Source organism: Phodopus roborovskii, unplaced genomic scaffold (genome assembly GCF_943737965.1).
Source record: "Phodopus roborovskii unplaced genomic scaffold, PHOROB, whole genome shotgun sequence".
In the NCBI taxonomy this organism is placed as follows: Eukaryota; Metazoa; Chordata; class Mammalia; order Rodentia; family Cricetidae; genus Phodopus; species Phodopus roborovskii.
This window is the reverse complement of record NW_026126665.1, coordinates 1,347,569-1,367,657: the sequence shown is the minus strand read 5'-3', so window position 1 is coordinate 1,367,657 and position 20,089 is coordinate 1,347,569. Positions and strand designations below refer to the sequence as shown.

The 20,089-nt window shown below is 41.1% G+C and overlaps 2 protein-coding genes across 3 annotated transcripts in view; one reads left to right on the top strand and one right to left on the bottom strand.

Annotated features, from left to right (window-relative positions):
* Nucleotides 1-8,558, top strand: part of Nid2 (nidogen 2) — a 78,504-nt gene extending 69,946 nt beyond the window's left edge. For both annotated transcript variants that reach the window (XM_051174516.1, XM_051174515.1), the window contains exons 15-21: nucleotides 396-565; nucleotides 2,562-2,691; nucleotides 3,306-3,477; nucleotides 5,438-5,595; nucleotides 6,676-6,799; nucleotides 7,712-7,824; nucleotides 7,971-8,558. In XM_051174516.1, the coding sequence (XP_051030473.1) occupies nucleotides 396-565; nucleotides 2,562-2,691; nucleotides 3,306-3,477; nucleotides 5,438-5,595; nucleotides 6,676-6,799; nucleotides 7,712-7,824; nucleotides 7,971-7,981 (878 nt within the window). In that variant the 3' untranslated portion in view covers nucleotides 7,982-8,558. The remainder of the gene's footprint in view (nucleotides 1-395; nucleotides 566-2,561; nucleotides 2,692-3,305; nucleotides 3,478-5,437; nucleotides 5,596-6,675; nucleotides 6,800-7,711; nucleotides 7,825-7,970) is intronic.
* Nucleotides 8,559-8,682: 124 nt separating this feature from the next.
* Nucleotides 8,683-19,880, bottom strand: Rtraf (RNA transcription, translation and transport factor). Its single transcript, XM_051174517.1, has 8 exons — nucleotides 19,776-19,880; nucleotides 18,703-18,827; nucleotides 16,293-16,392; nucleotides 13,734-13,820; nucleotides 12,838-12,926; nucleotides 11,115-11,183; nucleotides 9,151-9,199; nucleotides 8,683-9,001 (listed from the first exon to the last, which is right to left on the bottom strand). Exons 1-8 carry the CDS (start codon nucleotides 19,834-19,836, stop codon nucleotides 8,847-8,849), a joined length of 735 nt encoding a protein of 244 aa, XP_051030474.1. The 5' UTR covers nucleotides 19,837-19,880; the 3' UTR covers nucleotides 8,683-8,846.
* Nucleotides 19,881-20,089: the final 209 nt, after the last annotated feature.

Sequence of the window (20,089 nt, the reverse complement as noted above, 5' to 3'; positions counted from 1 at the left end):
AAAAGGGTTACCAAGTCTAAATAAAGTCACTTTAATAATATGCTGGATTGATGTATCATCAGAATGTCTCAGGAACACAATTTGCATTTAATGTTGGCTTTGCCACTAGCTATAGGAAAGCTGATCTCAGGCTAGGGTGTGATCATTCTGCTTCCCCAGCCCTGAGAGCAAAAGGGGACAATGCCACCCTGGGTCCCCAGTAAGCCTTTGGCCTTCCAAAAATGACAACAAAAACCCTCCACTTTGGAGGCTAGTGTTTTGTTGTCTTTATGTCCTAGTACTGTCAGCAATTTAAATATTTGTAAAAACTTAAAAACCAAAATTTCTTTTTTTCAGTGAAAAAACTGTATAGTTTTGGAGGTCCTCTCCCCACATGTCCTTGTTTCCACAAACAGGTATCCCCACCATCGCTCCACCCATGGTCCGGCCCACACACCGCCCTGATGTGACTCCTCCCTCTGTGGGCACCTTCCTGCTCTATGCCCAGGGCCAGCAAATTGGCCACTTGCCTCTCAATGGCAGCAGGCTTCAGAAGGATGCAGCCAAGACTCTGCTGTCACTGCATGTAAACTGGATTTCCAGAGGGCTGGGCTGCATGAGAAGAGTGGGGCTTGGGAGGGGCTTGGGAAGGGTGGATCTACATGCTAGGTTGATGGGATTGCCTGCATAGAGGGGCTGTGCTTTGTAGTTTTCAGAAGGCCTCAGCCTGGTGTCTCAGGGTAGGGGGTGCAGTGCAGGGAATTCTGGCATGCTTCTGAGCTACAGTCAGCTTAATGGGGTTCAGTTGCTGGAAGTCAAGCCACTCGTATGAAATTCAGATGGACCGAGTTGTTGGGTGTTTATGGGAAGACCATTGTTAACTCAAGTTTCTGAGGGTTCTGTTCAGGTTATCAACATCTTGGAAGTCCAGAAAACAGGTGATTTCTGTGGTCATTTGAAATAGTGGAATGGAAATCCATCCAGACCGCTTGTCAACCTGTCCCCTTTCATTTTGGTTATGTCACTTTGGTGCTCTTTTTCCTAGCCTTCTTCCTTGTCCATAGTGGCTTTGGGGAGTGTGTGCTGCTGTTGCAGCCCCCTGAGGGTGAGCTTATCTCGTGAGCTAGCAAGATACAGCCTCCATGTGGAAGGGGGGATTTCCTCTCCAAAGTGCAGAGAAGAGAGGCATTGGCAACTGTCTACCATGGAAGCTGGTCTGACCCTCTTTTCACTGTTCACTGAGCAGACTTTTCACACAGGACAGGGTTCTCTATATTTACTTCTGTTAATGAACTACTGTTTGATTTTTAAAAAGCTTTAAAGCAGCCAGTGTTTGATAAAAGATTGTCTTTTTCTTTTTTAAGATCCAAGGCACTGTCCCCACTCCTGCTCTTTAAGAGTGTACTGCTTTAGAAGTTTTTTTTCATGCTAACCATCTTATTCTAGCCACACCAGATGTGGCTAGAATTGCATTTCTGAACATGTCTGATGGGCAGGGTGAAGAAGGCTATAATGGAACTGAAGGAGAAAGGGGACGTGAATTGCAAGCACACTTTAGGGCAATTTACCTAAAATGTGACCCTCACACCAAGGAGCTTAGTTTATGAAGCCCATGAGTCTCTGGGCTCATTGCTGCCTACATGAATATGTACTCTGCCTTGGATAGAGAAACTTTTAATTTTGATTTTCAAATAAAAGTACTGAGACTTTAGATTCCCCCCCCCCACCTCCCGCCATAAATGCCAGCTTTTCTGCAAGAGCCAAATTCTGTTTCATATAATGTCTCCTGGTGACTGCTGCTTCAGGCACAAAGCAAGCCAAGCCCCCAGGAGGCTTTGCTAGGCAAGGACTGGTGTGGCCTGTGTTGATTCTCATGTCTGCTGGGAGTTCTCACAGCAGGAATTTGTGTTAGAAATGGAAAGAAGTCAGTCCTGTGTGGAGCTCAATCAAAAACATTACAGGTTTGGAGTTTTCAGTAAGACTCAGTAGAAAGGAAGGAAACTACACTAGTCAAAGGCCGAGTAACCAGTTCCTCAAACTGTTAAATTACAGGCTCTCTTCTATAGCACAGGGCTTAATGTTTGCTTATGTTAAAAGTCAGGGGTAACTGCACCTCAAGTCAGAGAGGATTTTAATCTATTAACTCAGGAGGGGAAGCTTTGTTGGCAAGTGTCGTCAGATTTTAGAAAGGCTCTTTGAGAAAATGCATTTATTTAACACTTGGAAGCATTCATCTCTTGAGCCATTAAGTATTAAGGACTTACTTTGAGGAGATGATCCTGTCATCAAAGGGCAGATTTTCCTCATGAAATGACTGTTTTTACAGCCAGTACTGGAGGAGCTTGCTGTATGGTAGTTGCTATCAGGACTCTTATAAACATTTTACTGTTTGAAGTGTTGTATAGAGGTTAAATGGCTGAGCCTGGCTTTGATGTTTGGAAGAAGTTATTGCCTGTCTAACCACTGGACTCCACTGCCCTGCACCACCACAGTACAGATTGCTCACAGTAGTGCAGTGTAGCTATGGACTTAGTGTTGGGGATTCAACACTAATCTTCTGATTTTATGACTGGTTCTCAAAGGGTTCCATAGTGGTGGGGATTGACTATGACTGCCGGGAGAGGATGGTCTACTGGACAGATGTTGCTGGTCGGACCATCAGCCGTGCCAGCTTGGAAGCAGGAGCAGAACCCGAGACCATTGTTGTGTCAGGTCAGCAGCTTCATTCTGTGGACACTTGGCAATGTGTTTTATTCTACTGTCATTGGCCTGTTTCATCCCGGTTTCTCCTGGGTTTTGTTTTATTTTTAGGTATCAGTACTTTGTCTGCATGTATGCCTAAATGCCAGAAGAGAGTATCAGATCTTATTACAAATGGTTGTGAACCACCATGTGGTTACTGGGAATTGAACTTAGGGTCTCCAGCCCATAGTTTCTCCTGTTTTTATCTCAAGGGGAAGGTCAAGTTCTTTGCAAACTACTTTGAGCTATATGGGTCTTGCCTCCCTGTTAGCAGAAGCATTTATATAGGAAAAGCAGAAAGATGATTCTAGGACGAGATGAACTGTTCTTGAAAGTGGGCCACAGTAAGAATTCAGGGTCTGGCCATTTATATTGCCTGTCCCCAGCACCATGGATTCAAGGAACCACCAGAGCAGTAAGGTCTAGTACAGAAGAGACCAAATATGATTGGAAAGGTCAATTCCTGTTAGCATTGGTTCTGGGAATTTAGACTTTTATGCTTTGGATTCTATAAGCTGTTTAGATATTGTCCTGAAGTTCACTTCTTACACCCTGCTGATGCTGTCTCCGGCCATTACTTCCAGGTCTGATAAGCCCAGAAGGTCTTGCCATCGACCACTTCCGTCGAACAATGTACTGGACAGATAGTGGCCTGGATAAGATAGAGCGAGCAGGGCTGGATGGCTCTGAGCGGAAGGTCCTCTTTCACACAGATCTGGTGAACCCACGAGCCATCACTGTGGATCCAATCCGAGGGTTAGCTGGCTTCCTTTGTTTTCTCTCACTTCACCTGTAGGTCTGTCATGGGAAGATGCAGATCAGAATAAAAATTCAAATACACTACTTTACTGGATATATGTTGAGGCACTGCTGGTTATCAGGCATCCTTGTAGGTGAAAAATCCTTTTTTTTTTTTTTGGTGATTTTTCTGAGACAGGATTTCTCTGTGCTGGCTGTCTTGGAACTCACTCTGTAGATCAGGCTGGCCTCATACCCACAGAGATCCCTCTGCCTCCTGAGTGCCTAGATTAAAGGTGTACACCACGACTGCCCAGAGAGGGGCTTTTTTTTTTTTTTTTTTTTTTTTTAAGGACCTTGCAGTGTATGAGGCTGGAAGTAGGATGACATGCTCTAGCTTAGGATGTAATGTGTAGCCCGGGATGTGATATGTTTTGCAGTATCTGGGGGCTACCTAAATCAGATGATCATGAGGCAGGTCCTTGGAAAATGGTGGGTACACAAAAGGGGATGTGGCTTCCTTCAGCAGTACCTTGAGCGAGCCTTGTTACAGCCAGCATTTTTGTTCCTGGATGGGGATGTACAAAATACAGATAAAATATTCCCCGTGACAGCTTCTAAGGCTGTGACTTGTGGTGTACAGGCCTGGACAGGGATTGCTAACATGACACTTCCACCACACAAAATCATAGAGAAGCCCTTTAAGGCAGTGAAGAAAGCCTCAAGGGTGGTTTGGACTTTACACATGAAGGAACCTTATCTGCAGGACTGACTCCTAGGGCCCCTCTTGATAGTCCTTGGGGCTCAAGTCTGAAAGGGCAGGAACTGAACAATGCACCTTGTTCAGTCATTATGCTCCAGCATTCAGATTCTAGAGGAAAATGTCAAAAATGGTCAGCTGGACACCAGGCTAAGTGCAATATGTGTAACATCACAGCTTCTCAGAGACTTAGCTACTCAACTCCACCAGTGCCACTGACTGTTTGGATCTCAGCCTTCCCACTCTGGCTCTTATTGCCACCCATAAGGACTAATGTCCACAGCAGAGGAGACTCCCACTTCCCTTTTGCTGTGGTTCTCTGGGTTTAGCTGACAAGTAACTATAGCTTTTGTGGAAATCTTAGTATTTCTTTTTGTAGGTTTTAACAAGATACTGTTTTCTAAGTGTTTTGCATGTTAGGTCAGAGTCTCTTTCCTGGCAGCCAGGTATAGGACAACTAAGGGTCCCCTTTAACACTTGGGTATTAGTCCAAGAAACTCTCCCTCTGTTCCTCGAATTCCACCCAGTTCTTCATAGCAGGCCCCATAGTTTCTACCAGGAGAGTTTCAGTAGCAAATATATTTCTTTAGATTCTAGGCCCAAGATCCAGTTCAAGATTTTAACAAAGTAAGGGTTTCTGGGTAACTGTATCAAGTATCTGAGAGGCAAGGATCTGGACAGTTGATAATGATGCCCCACACAGCTGTAGTTGTCAGAAAGCCTTGGCAGCCCAAGACAACATTTACTAACTATGAATAAGTTATCTGGGTGAGGCTACACAAGTGCTGTTGGCAATGTCAGGAAGCCACAACCAAGATACTGACCATGATCAAGGTTTGGCTGAGAAGGTCTCTCTCCCAAGTTCTCACATGGACTGCTGGTAGGCTCATGGGGTAGATTGCAGTATAGAATCTAGCTTCCCTTATAGAGCAAGAAAAGGCACCTGACAACAGCCAAGTGATATTCTGACTTCTACCATACTGCTCACCAGGAGCAAGACACTCAGCTCAGATAACACAAAGAGGTTAAGGCTGTAGATACCAAGAGGTAGCAATTAGTAGTGGCTAGTATAGCTATTGCATACCCTAAACTGCATGGCTATACTTTTAGGATGTTAGGGGGAGCAGGTACTGGAGATTTAGTCTAAGGGCTTGTACAAACTAAGGTATATCCCCAAACCCTACACAACTGTTCATAATAATGTACATTTATCCACAGCAACTTGTACTGGACAGACTGGAATAGAGAAGCTCCTAAAATTGAAACATCATCTTTAGATGGAGAAAACAGAAGAATTCTGATCAACAAAGATATTGGATTACCCAATGGGTTAACCTTTGACCCCTTCTCCAAACTGCTGTGCTGGGCAGATGCAGGTAATACTGGTGACATGGAGAATGGTGCCTTCCTTACAGCACTGGGAGGGATCTGTCCATCTTTTAGATATCAGAGCATACTTACTAGATCTGTAAGCTTTAAAAGAACAGTTTGCAGTGACTCTTACTCTAAATTATCTGGGGTTCAAAGGGGAGCCTGACTGTAGCATGTCTGTCCTGCCCCCTAACCCTACTGTGAACACCTAGAAGTATTAGCTGCTGCTGACATGTAAATGAACTGAGATTGGTCTGCCTTCTGAGCCATTATCACAGTTTAACTGTAAGATTTTATCACTTTGTGTGCTGTGGTCCTTTGACAAGTGAGGTGAGAATGGCCTCCTTCAGGAATGCATTAATACCAGGATAATCTATTTTGTGGTATGCTATGCATTACTAGAAAAACTCAGACATTATGCAGTTCATTCTACTAAAGAAAGTAAGAAAGTTATTGAATTTCCTGAATATGGAATTTAGACTTAATAAAATATCTAGGAACAGCCAGGCAGTTGAGCGCTTGGAAGGCAGAGGCAGACGGATATGTGAGTTCCAGTCCAGCCTGGTCTACAGAGTGAGTTCCAGGACAAGCTCCAAAGCTATAGAGAAATTCCTGTCTCGGAAAACAATAACAAAAAAAGTAATCTGGAACATGAAAATTCTTGAATTCTTTTTTTAAAAAATCAAATGTGTTTCCATATAAAAAAATTCCCACTGTTTTCATTTTCTTATATGTAAAATTTATAAATATGTAAGCATTTTGGTCAGTCTGGATGTTGTTTTCAACTTATAAATGCAGGCTTAAAATTGTAAAAATGCTTATCTTTGATGCCCCCCACCTGGGAAGAAAGGGCAAGATTTCAACAGATTACATTGTTTCTTCCATAAAAGGATTTAAGTTTGAATCTCTACTCAAAACTAGAGTTCTCCTGCACCAGGTAGGTGGGGGTAAGTCACAGGGTAAGATTTTTACAGTTTCTAAAGTGGACTGCAGTAGGAGGAAAATACCACCATTTAAAATTCTGCCTGTTCCCCTTGAGGACTTTAACTGGCCCATCATTTTCCCCCTTGGATATCTTATAAAAGGAACCAAGAAACTGGAGTGTACACTACCTGATGGAACTGGACGGCGTGTAATCCAAAATCACCTCAATTACCCCTTCAGCATCGTCAGCTACACGGATCACTTCTACCATACAGACTGGCGGAGGTGAGCCCCTCTCTGGAGAAGCTTGGAGGGGCAGCTGGTTCTGGAGAGCATGCTATGTTTTACCAGTCAGTAACTTTAGTTAGGAAGCCCTGTTCAGCTGTCTTGTCTGCCTGTCCTTCAGTAGATACCACTCTTGAGGATATTTTTTAAGTCATTTCACCCTGAGGTTTACTGGTGTTGCATATAAGTTGAAGCATTTATTTAAATCTGTTTAGAGAATGAGCACTTTTGAGTGGTCATCAACAAGTTGGGAACGTTGATTGATGCACACCTTTAATCCCGGCACTAGGGGTATGCTTGGTCTACTGAGTTCCAGGACAGCCAGGGCTACACAGAGAAACCCTGTCTTGAAGAACGAAGGAAAAAAAAAAGAGAGAGAGAGAACATCAACTGTCTACCTTAGTGACTGAAAAATTCTGTTTGGCTCTGAGCTTAGAAGACTTTAAAAACAAAATAGTCGTGTATCTGAGTTTTCCCTCCATTCCCTACAATGTTCACATGAGATTCAAGTGCAGACTTTAGACCCCGCCCCCAGGACATAGCCATTATTATAGCTCTTATGGCTACAAAATGTTAAATACATTCTACATCTGTTCTAGGGGTTTGACTTAGAAGGGCCAGGGAGGGGAAGCAGTATTTTCATGGCTACAAAATATTAAATACATTTTGCATGCTATTCCAGGGTCTTGACTTAGAAGAGCCAGGGAGGGGACAAAGTATTTGCATTTCCTATAAGTTCCCAGGTGATACTGGGGTAGGAGCTATGTCCAGAATCACTGGTGTTAGACAAGTTGAGTCAAATGAGTATTTAGCTGAATTGATTTTATGTATATAGAAAACTGCCAAATTGTTGTCTTCTGAAACTTTATCTCATGACTGACCAGCCATGGCTGCCTCTCCTTTTTTTCCTAGGGATGGTGTTATATCAGTGAATAAAGACAGTGGCCAGTTTACTGATGAGTATCTCCCCGAGCAGCGGTCTCACCTCTATGGGATCACTGCAGTCTACCCTTACTGTCCAACAGGTAAGTCCATCATCATACACTGAGATGCTTCCTTGGTCTAGTGGGTGAAGAAGGGGTGGGGAAGGGCTGTGGTAATTCTGCCAACTCTGCCTTCCATACTAATTTGGCTTAACTAATGAAACATTCACTGCTGTCTACTCCCTTAGGAAGAAAATGAATATAAAATGTATAGGAGGATTTCAAGTTTACAAGAATCTTAACCTAAGAACATTGACTACAAAGACAAAGGCAGTGAAAAAAGGAATTGGCCATTATGAGCTGGGCACAAAAGATGAGCATTTTCAGTGCTGTGAGACTAAGTATATTTGTGAAGTGTATACCTCAATCATTACTACTGTATTTTTAAAAACAAAGGTTATCAGAAGTTTAAAAAAGAATTTTAATCACTGCTAATTAAAGCAACGTTTTGTAAACACTTATTTAAAAGACCAAATTCACTTACCAGAGAACCAACTAGAGCTTTACACATTAAATCTGATTTTTGCCATGGAGTCTACCTGGCTAAGAAAAGTAAAACACATGACTGGTTATGAAAATTGGTTCCTAAAGCCCACCGAGTCCTGTGACAGAAGATTATGCAGTTCACCGGGATGATCCAGCCTATTTATATTTCGCAGCAAAAGTCCTCAGACTTTATATTAAAGGAAGCATCCACAAGTATCCCATGTTAAACACCAAAGATGTAGCAGTCCTTAAATTTCCTATGTATCTTCAGTAAAATATTTTAAAGTTTTCTTGTGGTCTAAAGATCTATGTCTTCATGACAAAGTTATGGGTTGGGGTGGATCTCTAACCATAAAGGAGGATGCACAATAGTTACAGGATATATTACTTCGCAACAAAGCAAAACAAAAAAACCCTTTTAATTTCCCCAACTTTATTAAAAGAAAGAAAGCAGTGGTGGTAAAACACGGTCATTTTCAAGGATTCCTCTCTTGAAAATGTGACATTTGATTTCCAAACATGCCGGTGTACACGGTTCCTATCACACTAAGCAGGGGAGAAGCTGAATCCTGATGTGCTCATCTTCCAACTTTCCCCAGTCTGTGGTCTGTCTTTGGATCAGCAATGATTGCCTGAACGGCTACTATGGCTTCATTAATTTTCGTCTGTAGCTCTCTGAGCTCTTCTATGTGCAGCAACCGCAAGATCTGAGCAGCTTCGTTAAGAACCGCATCTGTCACAAGACAAGAACTGCATATCTCTCTGTCTCTGTTTGTGTGCACACACAGCTGTTTGTGGTTTCTAAGCTTCCAGCCACTCAGCTTACATCTCAGCACATGACCAAATCCCTCAAATAGCTTTACTTAAAGCAAAATAACTTACCTCCTGTGTCAAAGCCAAGAATATGTTTGTCTAAAGCAACAGGTAAGCCCTTTAAAAAAATGACAAAACGACTATTTAGTTAAGAGTCACTTTTCTCATTTGAAACTAAAGAACAGCTGGCTATTCAGTTTGAGGACTGCTACAAGTTACCCTGTAAAGAAATGGCTTTCCCTGTTAACAGCCACCAAGGGAAGAGTGCTCTTCAAATGCACCAGAGGCATCAAAGCCCACCCAACCTCTTAAACCAGGACTGTAAGAGTCCTTAATTGCAAAGGCACTTAATACTGCTAAGGAAGGAGAACTGAAAGCTAGGTAAGTACCATGCAAATTAGATTACAAATGATACTATAAAAGTAGACAAACCTGTCTAAAACCATCAGTCAGTGATTGGAGATTATATATTTAATAGGAAGTTACTTTGATATGATCTTATTCAAATGGCTTAATATTCCACCTCATTAGCACCTACACCTAGATACTTCAGGATGATGACACCAATTTCCAGTGTCTTTACAATAGCTACCTAATACAAAAAGGAGGGCAGGAAGTCTAGGCTTTCTGCTGATAAAAATTAGCAGTAATTACCTACTACCTAGGCTCTGTCTACTTTAATAGAGCTAATAACAAAGAGTAGACTTGTATGTCACCTGACACCACAGACGGGTCCTTTTCCCTGCCAACAGACCACCAAGGAAACACAACCCTCGAGTATTAGTCAGGAATGGCTACCAAGACCAGTAATCTGAAGTTACAAACTAACACTGAAGATGAAGCTAGATGCTACTTTGAAATAGGGGTAGAGTTCTGGCACAGCACTGTTTCGCATTGCCTCCAAACCAAAGACATCATTTTAGTGAATGAATGACTATTATGTCAGAACAATTTGTTGTTTGTTCTATAGTGTGGGTGAAATAAGCTGATCTTTGCTCCAATTTCCAGTGGCTAATTCATACACAATCAAGCTAGTAAGAACCTTTAGTAGAAAGCGGAGTGTCTTTCAGAGGCACCTACACTGCACTTCCCTGGAACCAGCAGCCCTTCACTACTGCTGGACTTGGCTAAAGGGGTCAGAGGACAAAGGGTATTGGAGAACTTGAGAGAAAGAATCTCGGTGGGGGCAGGCACAGAGCATTCATTTCAACATCTATAATAAGAAGGGACCATTATTGGCAACTGCAGCTGCTACTCCTTACCCAAGAACATTCTCTGCATTGTGGCTTTGGGGAGATTTCATTTTTCTTTTTCTTTGAGAAAGGGTCTTACTATATAGTCCAGACTGGCCTTGAAGTCACAAAGATCTGTCTCCCTAGTACTAGGATTAAATGCTTATACTTCTACACCTGGCATTATCAGGAGTATCTGAACTGGTGGCATGGTTAAAAATATTACAGTAGCATTCTGCAAGGGGGAGGTAGTCATGGCACACTGAACAAAATGAGATACTTAACAAGATAGTAGTATGCCCTGCCTTTCCTATCATGCATCAAAATAATCCAATACATTTCACAAGGCTAAATATTTTTTTAGTGGGCACATGCCTCAGTTTGCAGACTGAATGGATAACTGTGATTTTCTAGAATGTGAAATGTGGACAGACATGCAATTCACTGCTCACCCATCAGTCTGAACCTCAGTCACTGAATCTGCTTAAGAATCAAATGAATTCACACATAAGTCCGCTATCCTTTCTCCTGTTCCAAGAGAATGAGTATCTTTTTTTTTTTTTTTTTTTTTTTTTTTTTTCATTTGTTTTTTTCAAGACAAGGTTTCTCTGTGTCCTGGAACTCACTCTGTAGACCAGGCTGGCCTCGAACTCAGATCTGCCTGACTCTGTCTCCCACGTGCTAGGATTAAAGGTGTGTCCCACCATGCCTGGCCCAGAATTTACCTTAAGAAAACGCTAAGTTTGAATGCACCAGAGGTAATTTCCATTAGCTGGCTTAGAATCTTAGAAACATACATACCTCTTTTGTTTGATTTGCTTTAGCAACTGCATCCTGTGTTAGACGCTCCTGAACCAAAATTCGAATTGCCTAGGAGACCAAAACACCATGCTTACTATTCTCCCCAGGCGACTAATACACAAATGTCCACCCCTACCCCAATGCTGGCAGTGGACCCAAACTCTAATGCACACCAAGCAAACACTCTACTAATGAGCTAAATCAGCCCTTAATATGCTGACTTGTGCTTGGCAAACCTAAGATACCTTTTATAATATCAGGACCATTTGAATGCCTAACAAGATAAATATGTAGCTAGACCTAGGAATTCATAAAACTTTTGTTTAGCAACTACATGTACTCCTGGATTTTCAAAGTTTGGCAAAAGTACTTCAAACACTTGCATTACCTATTTCTCTTTTCCCTTAGTTTATGACTAAAGATTATGTGATCACTGGGGGACTGACCAAAGGAAATGGCATACTGGATTAAGCAAAGAATAAAACTTTAAAACAGCTAAATTTAACTAACGACAACTTGATGTCTTAGCATCCAACCTGGGCTGAGAAAATCCATTCAGACTCAACATGAATATTCCATTAAGCTAAGAACATTACCTTCCTTGTTGAAACTGCCCACATAACCCATATAATTCTAATAAGTAGGATAAATTATAAAGCTTCTGGGTAGATGAAAGTTTATTCAATTCACTATGAAGTGGTTTACAGTGACTTTCACTCTCGAGGTCTTAGAGCTTTTCGTCTCCTACAATAACAACAGCCTCTAAATCAACCATTTGCATACTACTGTCCCATTCCACTGCATATTCACAGCAGAATTGTATGGAATGTTTTTCCTCTCTCAAAAACAACACTCTTAATTAGCTGTGTTTCTTGATGTGGGGTATAAGTTGCAAGGTTTATCTAGAAAGTAAAGAGGTTGAAGACAAGAGCATTTGTATCCTAAAGAGATTTTGCTGTGTGTCTGGCATTTAGTGATTGGCATTTCCTCAACAATAATCTCACTTGGCTGAACAGAGGTGGCTCTATGACTGTCTATATCTTGAATGTTTGTTATCCTCTTCTAGGTCTTAGTTTCTTAATAAAACTTGTTCTTTTTGTGAGGTATATGGGTGTGCCTATAAATTCATGTGTACCTATACATATACGTGTGCATGCACATACGTGGAAATTAAAGACTGGCGAAAGGTGACTGCCAGTTGCTCTTGACCTTTTTTTCAGACTATCCTTTCTCTACTAAACTGTCTTTAAATTTTGCCAAAATTAAATTAGGGCAATGATCAGTGTGAGACGGCTAACACTGATTTGGCTTGATTGGCTGGCCAGCATGCCCCAGTGGTCCACCTGTTTCTGTCTTCCCAGAAGAGTTCTATGTGCTGTATTTTTTTTACTTGTATTGACTTCTGAACTCAGTCCTTAAGCTTATGTGGTGAGCACTCTACCAGCCAAGCTAGCTCCCTGGGCCCCAGTTGTTTTTTGTTTTCTTGATTTTTTAAAGTATTTTCTCAGTACGATTATTAATAGGATTGAAAAAAAATTTATTTCTGCAGAGACAAAACTGTGTGCTTGGATACCAGCTTACTGCTGGATAATGTGAAACATAATGATGCATGCTCTGAATTTCCATTTACCCACCCATCATAAACAGGTAAAAAGAAGTATATAGAAAAGTGAATATTCTTCTACATATGCAGTTTCTATCAAGAATAAAGTGGGTAGCTTACCTTAAGCATTACCAAGTAATCGTCATGACGCTGAATCTGAAGGAGGTTAGCCAGAGCCATGACACCAGCCTTAAAATCTGGATTATTTACTATAAAAGATTAAAAGTGAGTAAGCAAATTCTCATAGCTCTGAAAACATAATTACTTTTCTGGACATAAAAGAATACCAACTTTGTGGTATCTCCAGTCTTTGTGCTGCTTTTGAGGAAAGCCATAAGCTGCGCACCACACAGTCAGGACAAAGGGCAAGACCTCCTTACCAACCTCATTACCCATTTTTGAAGCAAGTTCACAAATGACTGATTTAACACTGAATCTGTCCTGGAGTGGTCTGCAAGTCCTATTTACAGACACTTTTAATTAATGCTTCTTCCCAAAGCTATTAATTTTAATATAGATGCCCTCAATGAGTAGTTTTCCCAATGCTTTTCTGTGCACAGTGGCTCTGAGTGTGCACAAAGCCCATTTAGTCTCAAGAATAATTCATGCCAAAGATCACTTGACTCAGTCAATGAAAGTGTATTTAACACACCATACTCTAGGTAATTTTTATAATCTCTATACTTTAAAAGTGCACCTGGGACTTGAAATAATGAAATATTTTATTATTTGTCACTGCATTAAAAAAATAAATTATATAGCCAGGAAGGTGGCCAGTGACTGGCATAATGAATAAGAAATCAAAATTCAAATTACTTGGAGCAAAAAACCACCAGCATTTTTAACATTCAAATATTCAATGATGAGGGGGTGAAGCATACTGCAACTGGCAATAAAATACAGGCGAGAACAGTTAGTGCCATTCATGTCAAGCATTCACCAAGTCACACCAGCCTTCAGTCTACAAGTAGAAAGCATTTATAAAACAAGACTGTTGCCTGTGGACACATACTCACCATCCAGGTTGATCAAGGGCTCTGCATTTTTAGCTGCATTGTCAGTATTTTTCTTGTTATCAGGAACTAAGTCCTTATATTTTTCAGCTACAGAAAAACCACACAACTTAAGGTTAAACATTATTTACTGAATTTAGCTGAGCCATTACGACAGCCATTCAAAATTATACTTTTCTACACAAAAACTAAAAAAAAAAAAAAAAAAGGTAAGTAACTTTTTTGATTAAGTTGAAATGCTTGCTTACTGCACACTTGACACAAGTTTCTTCTCATTAATGTTTGTGAGCTAAGGCTGGCCCTGAAGCCTGACTCTCCTGCTTCTACCTCCCAGGTGCTTAGATTACAGGTAAAAACTTCCCTAAATATATTTCAACATCTAAAGTTTAGGAAATAAAGGCTTTTATACCTTGCTCTTAAATTTGGGACAGAAGAATGGATATGGACATAAGGACACGGACACGGGGACACACACACACACACACACACACACACACAGAGTCACCTAAAAAACAGAAGCAGGGCAAGGTAGCAATATACCCATGACCCCAGTTACAGAGGCCAAACAGGAGGGTCACAAGTTGTAGGCCTTCCTGAACTACAAATCAAATTCACTGGACAACCTGGCAAAAATCTGTCTCAAGGTTTAAAAAAGAACATTAGGTAGAAAGTAAAACAGTTTTCCCCCAAAATTTTTCATTGCCTAAAATACTACTTTCAACTCAAAAATAAAAACCACTTAAAATAAAGTATTTTAAATTTAAATTTAAGTTGTATCGTGGAAATTCAAAATTGGAAGGCATTTTGTTTTCACTTCAAAAACTATTTAAAAGAAGTAACAAACTTACTACTAAAAATGCTTCTCAGATCTTAGTATAAGAAAACTCTTGTACTATTATAATTTTCCCATAAACCTAAATTTTAAAAAATAGTAAAATTTAAATCATATCAGTCCCATGGCATGTGATTGAAAAGGTTTTAAGTAATGGCAGGGCACACAAAAAATCTGCAACAATTTTACAAATTAAGAACACCAGCACCTCCTACTGATGAAGGCCAGCATTGCTGCCTTAGTCATCTTGGGAGTCTCTGCTCCTACAATGCTGAAACTAAAAATTAAACAAAGCCTGTTGTGTAGTTTACATGTTGGATACACTTTTGATACTGTCTTTCAGCTCTTTCTTTTTTCCAATACAAAAGTACCACACTTCATACAAAAGTTTTTATTGAGACCACACTATTTTAGAAATGAATGCATATGCTAATCAATACAACACAAGCCACCAACACTGAAGGCAAACATAAACAGAACAAATGCAATGAGAAAAGGCAAGGAGGATGGATAAGAATCCACCTGGGAGCAGCTGAGGATCAGCTTTGATAAGGCCCAGGACACTTGATTGCAAATGACCTCCCATACAGTTGCTACCAACCAGAGAAGGAAACAAAATCTCTGAAGGCTCTAAATATTAGCAAGATAGAAGTCACAAGGCTTACAGTCCCATTTATTCCACAATGGAAAGAAACCACAGGGTTGTTTTGTATTTTCAAATAAAACTGAAAGGCTTTTGTGTGTGTGTGAAAATGGGAAACTAACTAGAGCTGTTCTTTAGAACAGAAGGCAGAGCCACTGGGACACTAGTTAACAAGATCAAAATCAGAACTTGACAAGAAGCTGAAGCAGGGTAATAGCAGCAAGAACGGGGTGATAAAATAGACATGAAAAAAGATGAATGGTAACAGGACGGGAGGGAAAGACAGAAACTAAGCATCAGATAGATTTCATAGCAAACCAAACTACCAAGGAACTGAAGCAAGATGTTCAGCCTAAAAAGCTGAGATGTCTAATGAAAGGCAGCAAGTATAATGAAAAGTTGTGTTTTACTCTTGGCACTAAAAGTCAAAAGCTTCTAATAATAGAAGAATGTGGATACAGCAAGACTAACATAATCCACACACACACTGCCCCATGCTGTCTTAATGTGCACTGGCATTAGACACACTAGTATGTTTTTTACTCCCGTGAAATAGCTGCTGCAATCAATACTACAACCCCATGGGTTCTGAGGCTGGCAGCTGCATCAAAGGCTAAGGTGCAGACCGTGGAAGCTGGCAAATTAACCAAAATAATGTTTCTTTTTTAAGGTGTTCAATTAAACTTTCTCAAAAATCAATTTCCAAATTCTAAAAGAAAAATGTAAGCATCAAAGACAAAATAAAGCACATTCCACTTATGATAAAAATAAAACCAAAAATAAAATACAAGACAATGAAGTGTTCCACGACCTACTTTCTCATTTTAAACAATCCACACAGCAACGAACTAAACATGAGCTAGCAAGGTGGCTCAACAGTTAATAGCACTGGCCGAGGACCTGGGTTTGATCTGTGGCACCCACATGGCAGCTCACAGCTGCTTGGGAAACTCTAGTTCCAAGAGCTCTGATGTCTTCTGGCCTCCACAGACACCAGGAATGTATATGATACATATACAATTAAAAAAAAATTTTTTTTAAAGCCCCACAAGCCCACTCCCACACTCACATTCCTCACAAAACATACCATTATCTCCATATTCAAGTCTAACAGCTAAACCAAGAAGCCAGTCAATTGCTTCTTGCCGCTCCTGAATCTTGAAAGGACAGTTAACATCTTTGAGATACTGTAAAGGGAAAAGCAAAAATCATCTTTCATTATCACATAGCCACAGAACTAGAGATAGCAGATTTGACATGGGTTTGGATCTTTAAGAATTTCTTACCACATTTTATTAACTTTTTGAGATAGTGTCTTATGCTGTCTAGACAGGCCTTGAAGTCCAGATATACAAGACTGGCTTGGAACTCCTGATTCTTTCCTCCATCTCGAAGGTACTAGGACTACAGTGTACATCACCACATCTATTATTATTGAACCTCTGATGTTATACAGCTCAGCAGAAGAAAACATTTAAGATTATCATTTTAAGGAATAATGAAATATTTCCTTTTAAGAATGTTTGTATTGGGAGAGCCCAGGAAGGACAGCTGGACTCAAGAATAACCTCATTTAAAGGAAGAATCTGCAGTCTAGAGAAATCTGATACTCAACAACTTAGATCTGGGACCAGAACCTTAGCTTTAATTCCAGATCCCAGTGCAAAGGGCAATTAGATAAAATGATAAAGTCCTTTAAAGGGGAAGAACTTTAACTTTCATATATAAATCTCAGATACAAATGTGGAACAGAGTGAGCACAGAACATGTGTGCTGGCTATATATAGCCAAGTACTTTAGGCACACTAGAGGATTCTTCAGTCTCCCAAGAGCTAAAAGTCCATTCTAGCAACAAAGTTTTCAGTCAAAACTTCAGGAATAATTTATGAATTGATACTTTTTGTCACAATTCATGTTCTAATCAAAGATTTTATTCCTTTAATAAAATAAATCTCATTCATAAGATTTGGCCATGATCAAAAAATACTTGTCAGGACTGGATGTGGTTGTGACAAATGCCCAGCACTAAGGAGGCAGAGGCAGGCAGATCTCTGAATTTGAGGCCAACCTGGTCTACAAAGAGTAACAGCAGGGGCTGTTACATAGAGAAAACACTGTCTTGAAAAATAAAAAAACAAACAAAAGATGAAAAAAACTTCTCAGTACTAAAATATTTTAAAAATATAATTTACAACTTAAAATCTAGAGCTTATCACCAGGTAGATATTTTCAGACATGTCTTAAACAATGACATCCTGATAGTATTTGGGTGAATTATGGTTTATCTTTATTTTACTATTAGTTTGGATCTTTTATACAAGCAATTATCTTTAATCTCTGCATACTTTCCATTTGTACCTTTTACATGAAAGACAGCAGCAGTGGTCAAGTGAACAAATAGAAAACACTAGTATTGCATTTAAAAATTTTAAAAAGCCCATTGAAAATTGAAAAAAAGTTTAAGTGTAAACAAAAATAAACCAGGAGAAGCAGTGACAGTGGCAATAAGCATGTTGGCCTTGCTATCGATGAACACTGTGGGCACAGGCAGATCAGGTACACTGCTCATCAACAATACAAGGACACAGGGGCCACTCCCATTCACTGACAACTCCTTCTGAAAAACATTACTAAAATTAAATCAATAGGAAAGTTAATACACACAGAGCTTTCCAGAACCATTTCTATCAAATACAGAGACATTTGCACATAACTATAAGAATAAACATGACAGTTTCAGATGTCCAGGCATGTCAATTATGTCTTTTAATAAGAGTACTCTGGCTGTTTGAATGAGAATAACCTTCATAGGCTCATACATTTGATGCTCGGCCCACCATTGGTGGAACCTGCTTGGGAAAGATTAGACCACACCTTGCTGGAGGAGGTGTGTCACTGGGGGTGGGTGGGCTTTAAGGTTTCAAAAGCCACCTTACTTCAATTCCCAGGTTGCTCTGTCTCCTACTTGAGGATAAGGACATGAGCTCTCAGCTTCTGCTCCAGTGCCTGCCTGCCTGCCTAACATCATGTTCCCATCATGGACTCATCCTCTGAAACTGTAGGCAAGCCCCCAAATAAATGCTTTCTTTTATGAGTTTTCTCAGTCATGGTGTCTCTTTACAGCAATAGCAAAGTAACTAAGACAAGTACTCAAAAGTATATTCTTGCATTTTGTATGTCTTAATAATGTAACTCCAGCTCCAGGAGCTCTGATGTACTCTTCTGGTCTCTGTGGACACTCAACAAACACAAACACATGCATAAAAATTAGAATAGGCAGCCCTGTTAAGGAATGTCATGCCATTTAGAAAATGATGTTTAACCTAAATACTGAAGGCTTGGTGGGAGGAGACAAAATAACTTGCTTCAAAAATCAAAAGAGCAAAAACTTGAAATCCATGAAATTAGCCTACTTATACCAATTACTATTATATCTTGAAAGAACACAGGAATGTTCAACTCAACTTCATGTTTCCTTTTACTTCCTAATTCATTACCTTCTCGAAGAACTTGGGCCAGTCACTGCTGTGGATATTTCTCAAGTTACCTCTGTCTTCAATCTTGTAGTGTCTGATTTTCTGGTCTTCAAGCCAAACAATAAAGTTTCTAAATTCGGTTTCATCTGCAACAAAAACATTCACATATCAAGTCACTAGATCTGGTGATCCTCTGTGTCTTTCCCACCTGCAAACACTAACTTAAACTGACCTCCCCACCACCACCACCACCAAGAGAAGTAAGCAAGAGTTCAAAGTTCAGACTCTGGCCACTGAGTCACTGCAATATACTCAAATTTTGGGTGGACCTCAGAAAACGGGGTACACTTTCTAAGCTACGGATTCTTCATATAAAAGATGAAGATATAATAGAACTTACTGCATGGGGTTGTTTTGGGTATTAAATGAACTAAACATGCATGAAACGGTGCTTTGATTGCTTGAGAGTATAAGGGGCATGTGGACAGGTAAAAGCTTAGATGCCAGAGTAGTAAAATAAACAAGAAATAAACTATTAGAACACCCTCAACGCAAATATTTCAAATTGAAAGCTAGGAGAGTGTACTGTTACCAGGATGCATTTGCTTCCTTAGATTTCTCCCAAAATACTCAGGAAAGATCCTCATTTTACACGTCAGAGAATTGAGACTCGAACCCCAATTTCGGATCTACCACTGCCCATGAAGCCTTGAGTCAAACATCAAGTACAAAACCAGCACAGCCCCTCAGACTCTTCCAGAGTCCAAACGCCGCTGACCCGCTTAGAAACCGCCTTCTATTGTATGTCTGAACAGCAGCATGAGGCCCTGGTCATCGCCACACTCCCAGTCCCGGCAGGACTTTAAAACCAAGTGTCTTTTGCTGGACCATTCCAGTCCCCTGGCAGCCGCCCACTTTCTGCGCGCCCCTAAGGCCTCCGTGCCCCTGTCCCGCTGCCCCAGCAGGTGCCAGCCGAGCCACCCAGGGCCGGGAAGCGTGCGGCGGGCAGAGAGGTAGCAGCCGCTGGGGTCGCCCGGTCTAGGTCGGGGAGGGCTGGGGAGGAACCGTCGTCAGGCCCCGCGGACGCCGCCCACCTTTGCAGTTAAAGCCTGCGGGATTGTGGTAGTCCAGGGCCGTGAGCTTGCGTCGGAACATGATGCCCGTTGCTCGTGCTGGCCGCCCCCGGGCCTCCGCCGGGACAAGAGGTGAGGCAGGAGGCGCAGGCACCGGCGACGCGGCGAGGGGGCGGGGCGGCGCCTGACGCTCCGGAAGGACAGCGGCCGGCGCCAATAGTGGCTCAGAAACTCCAGAGGGCGGCAAGAACTCACCAATCAGCGCTTGCTGCTGAGGAGGCGGGGACACGTCGGGACACGTCAACGCTCAAATAAACTTTATTGTCAGCTTTCTA

Coding starts and splice junctions, on each gene's coding strand:
- Rtraf (XM_051174517.1), bottom strand. CDS start 19,836: ATGTTCCGACGCAAGCTCACGGCCCTGGACTACCACAATCCCGCAGGC. Junction 13,821..16,292: donor ACTTGAATATGGAGATAATG/GTATGTTTTGTG, acceptor GTTTTTCTGTAG/CTGAAAAATATAAGGACTTA. Junction 12,927..13,733: donor GCCCTTGATCAACCTGGATG/GTGAGTATGTGT, acceptor AATCTTTTATAG/TAAATAATCCAGATTTTAAG.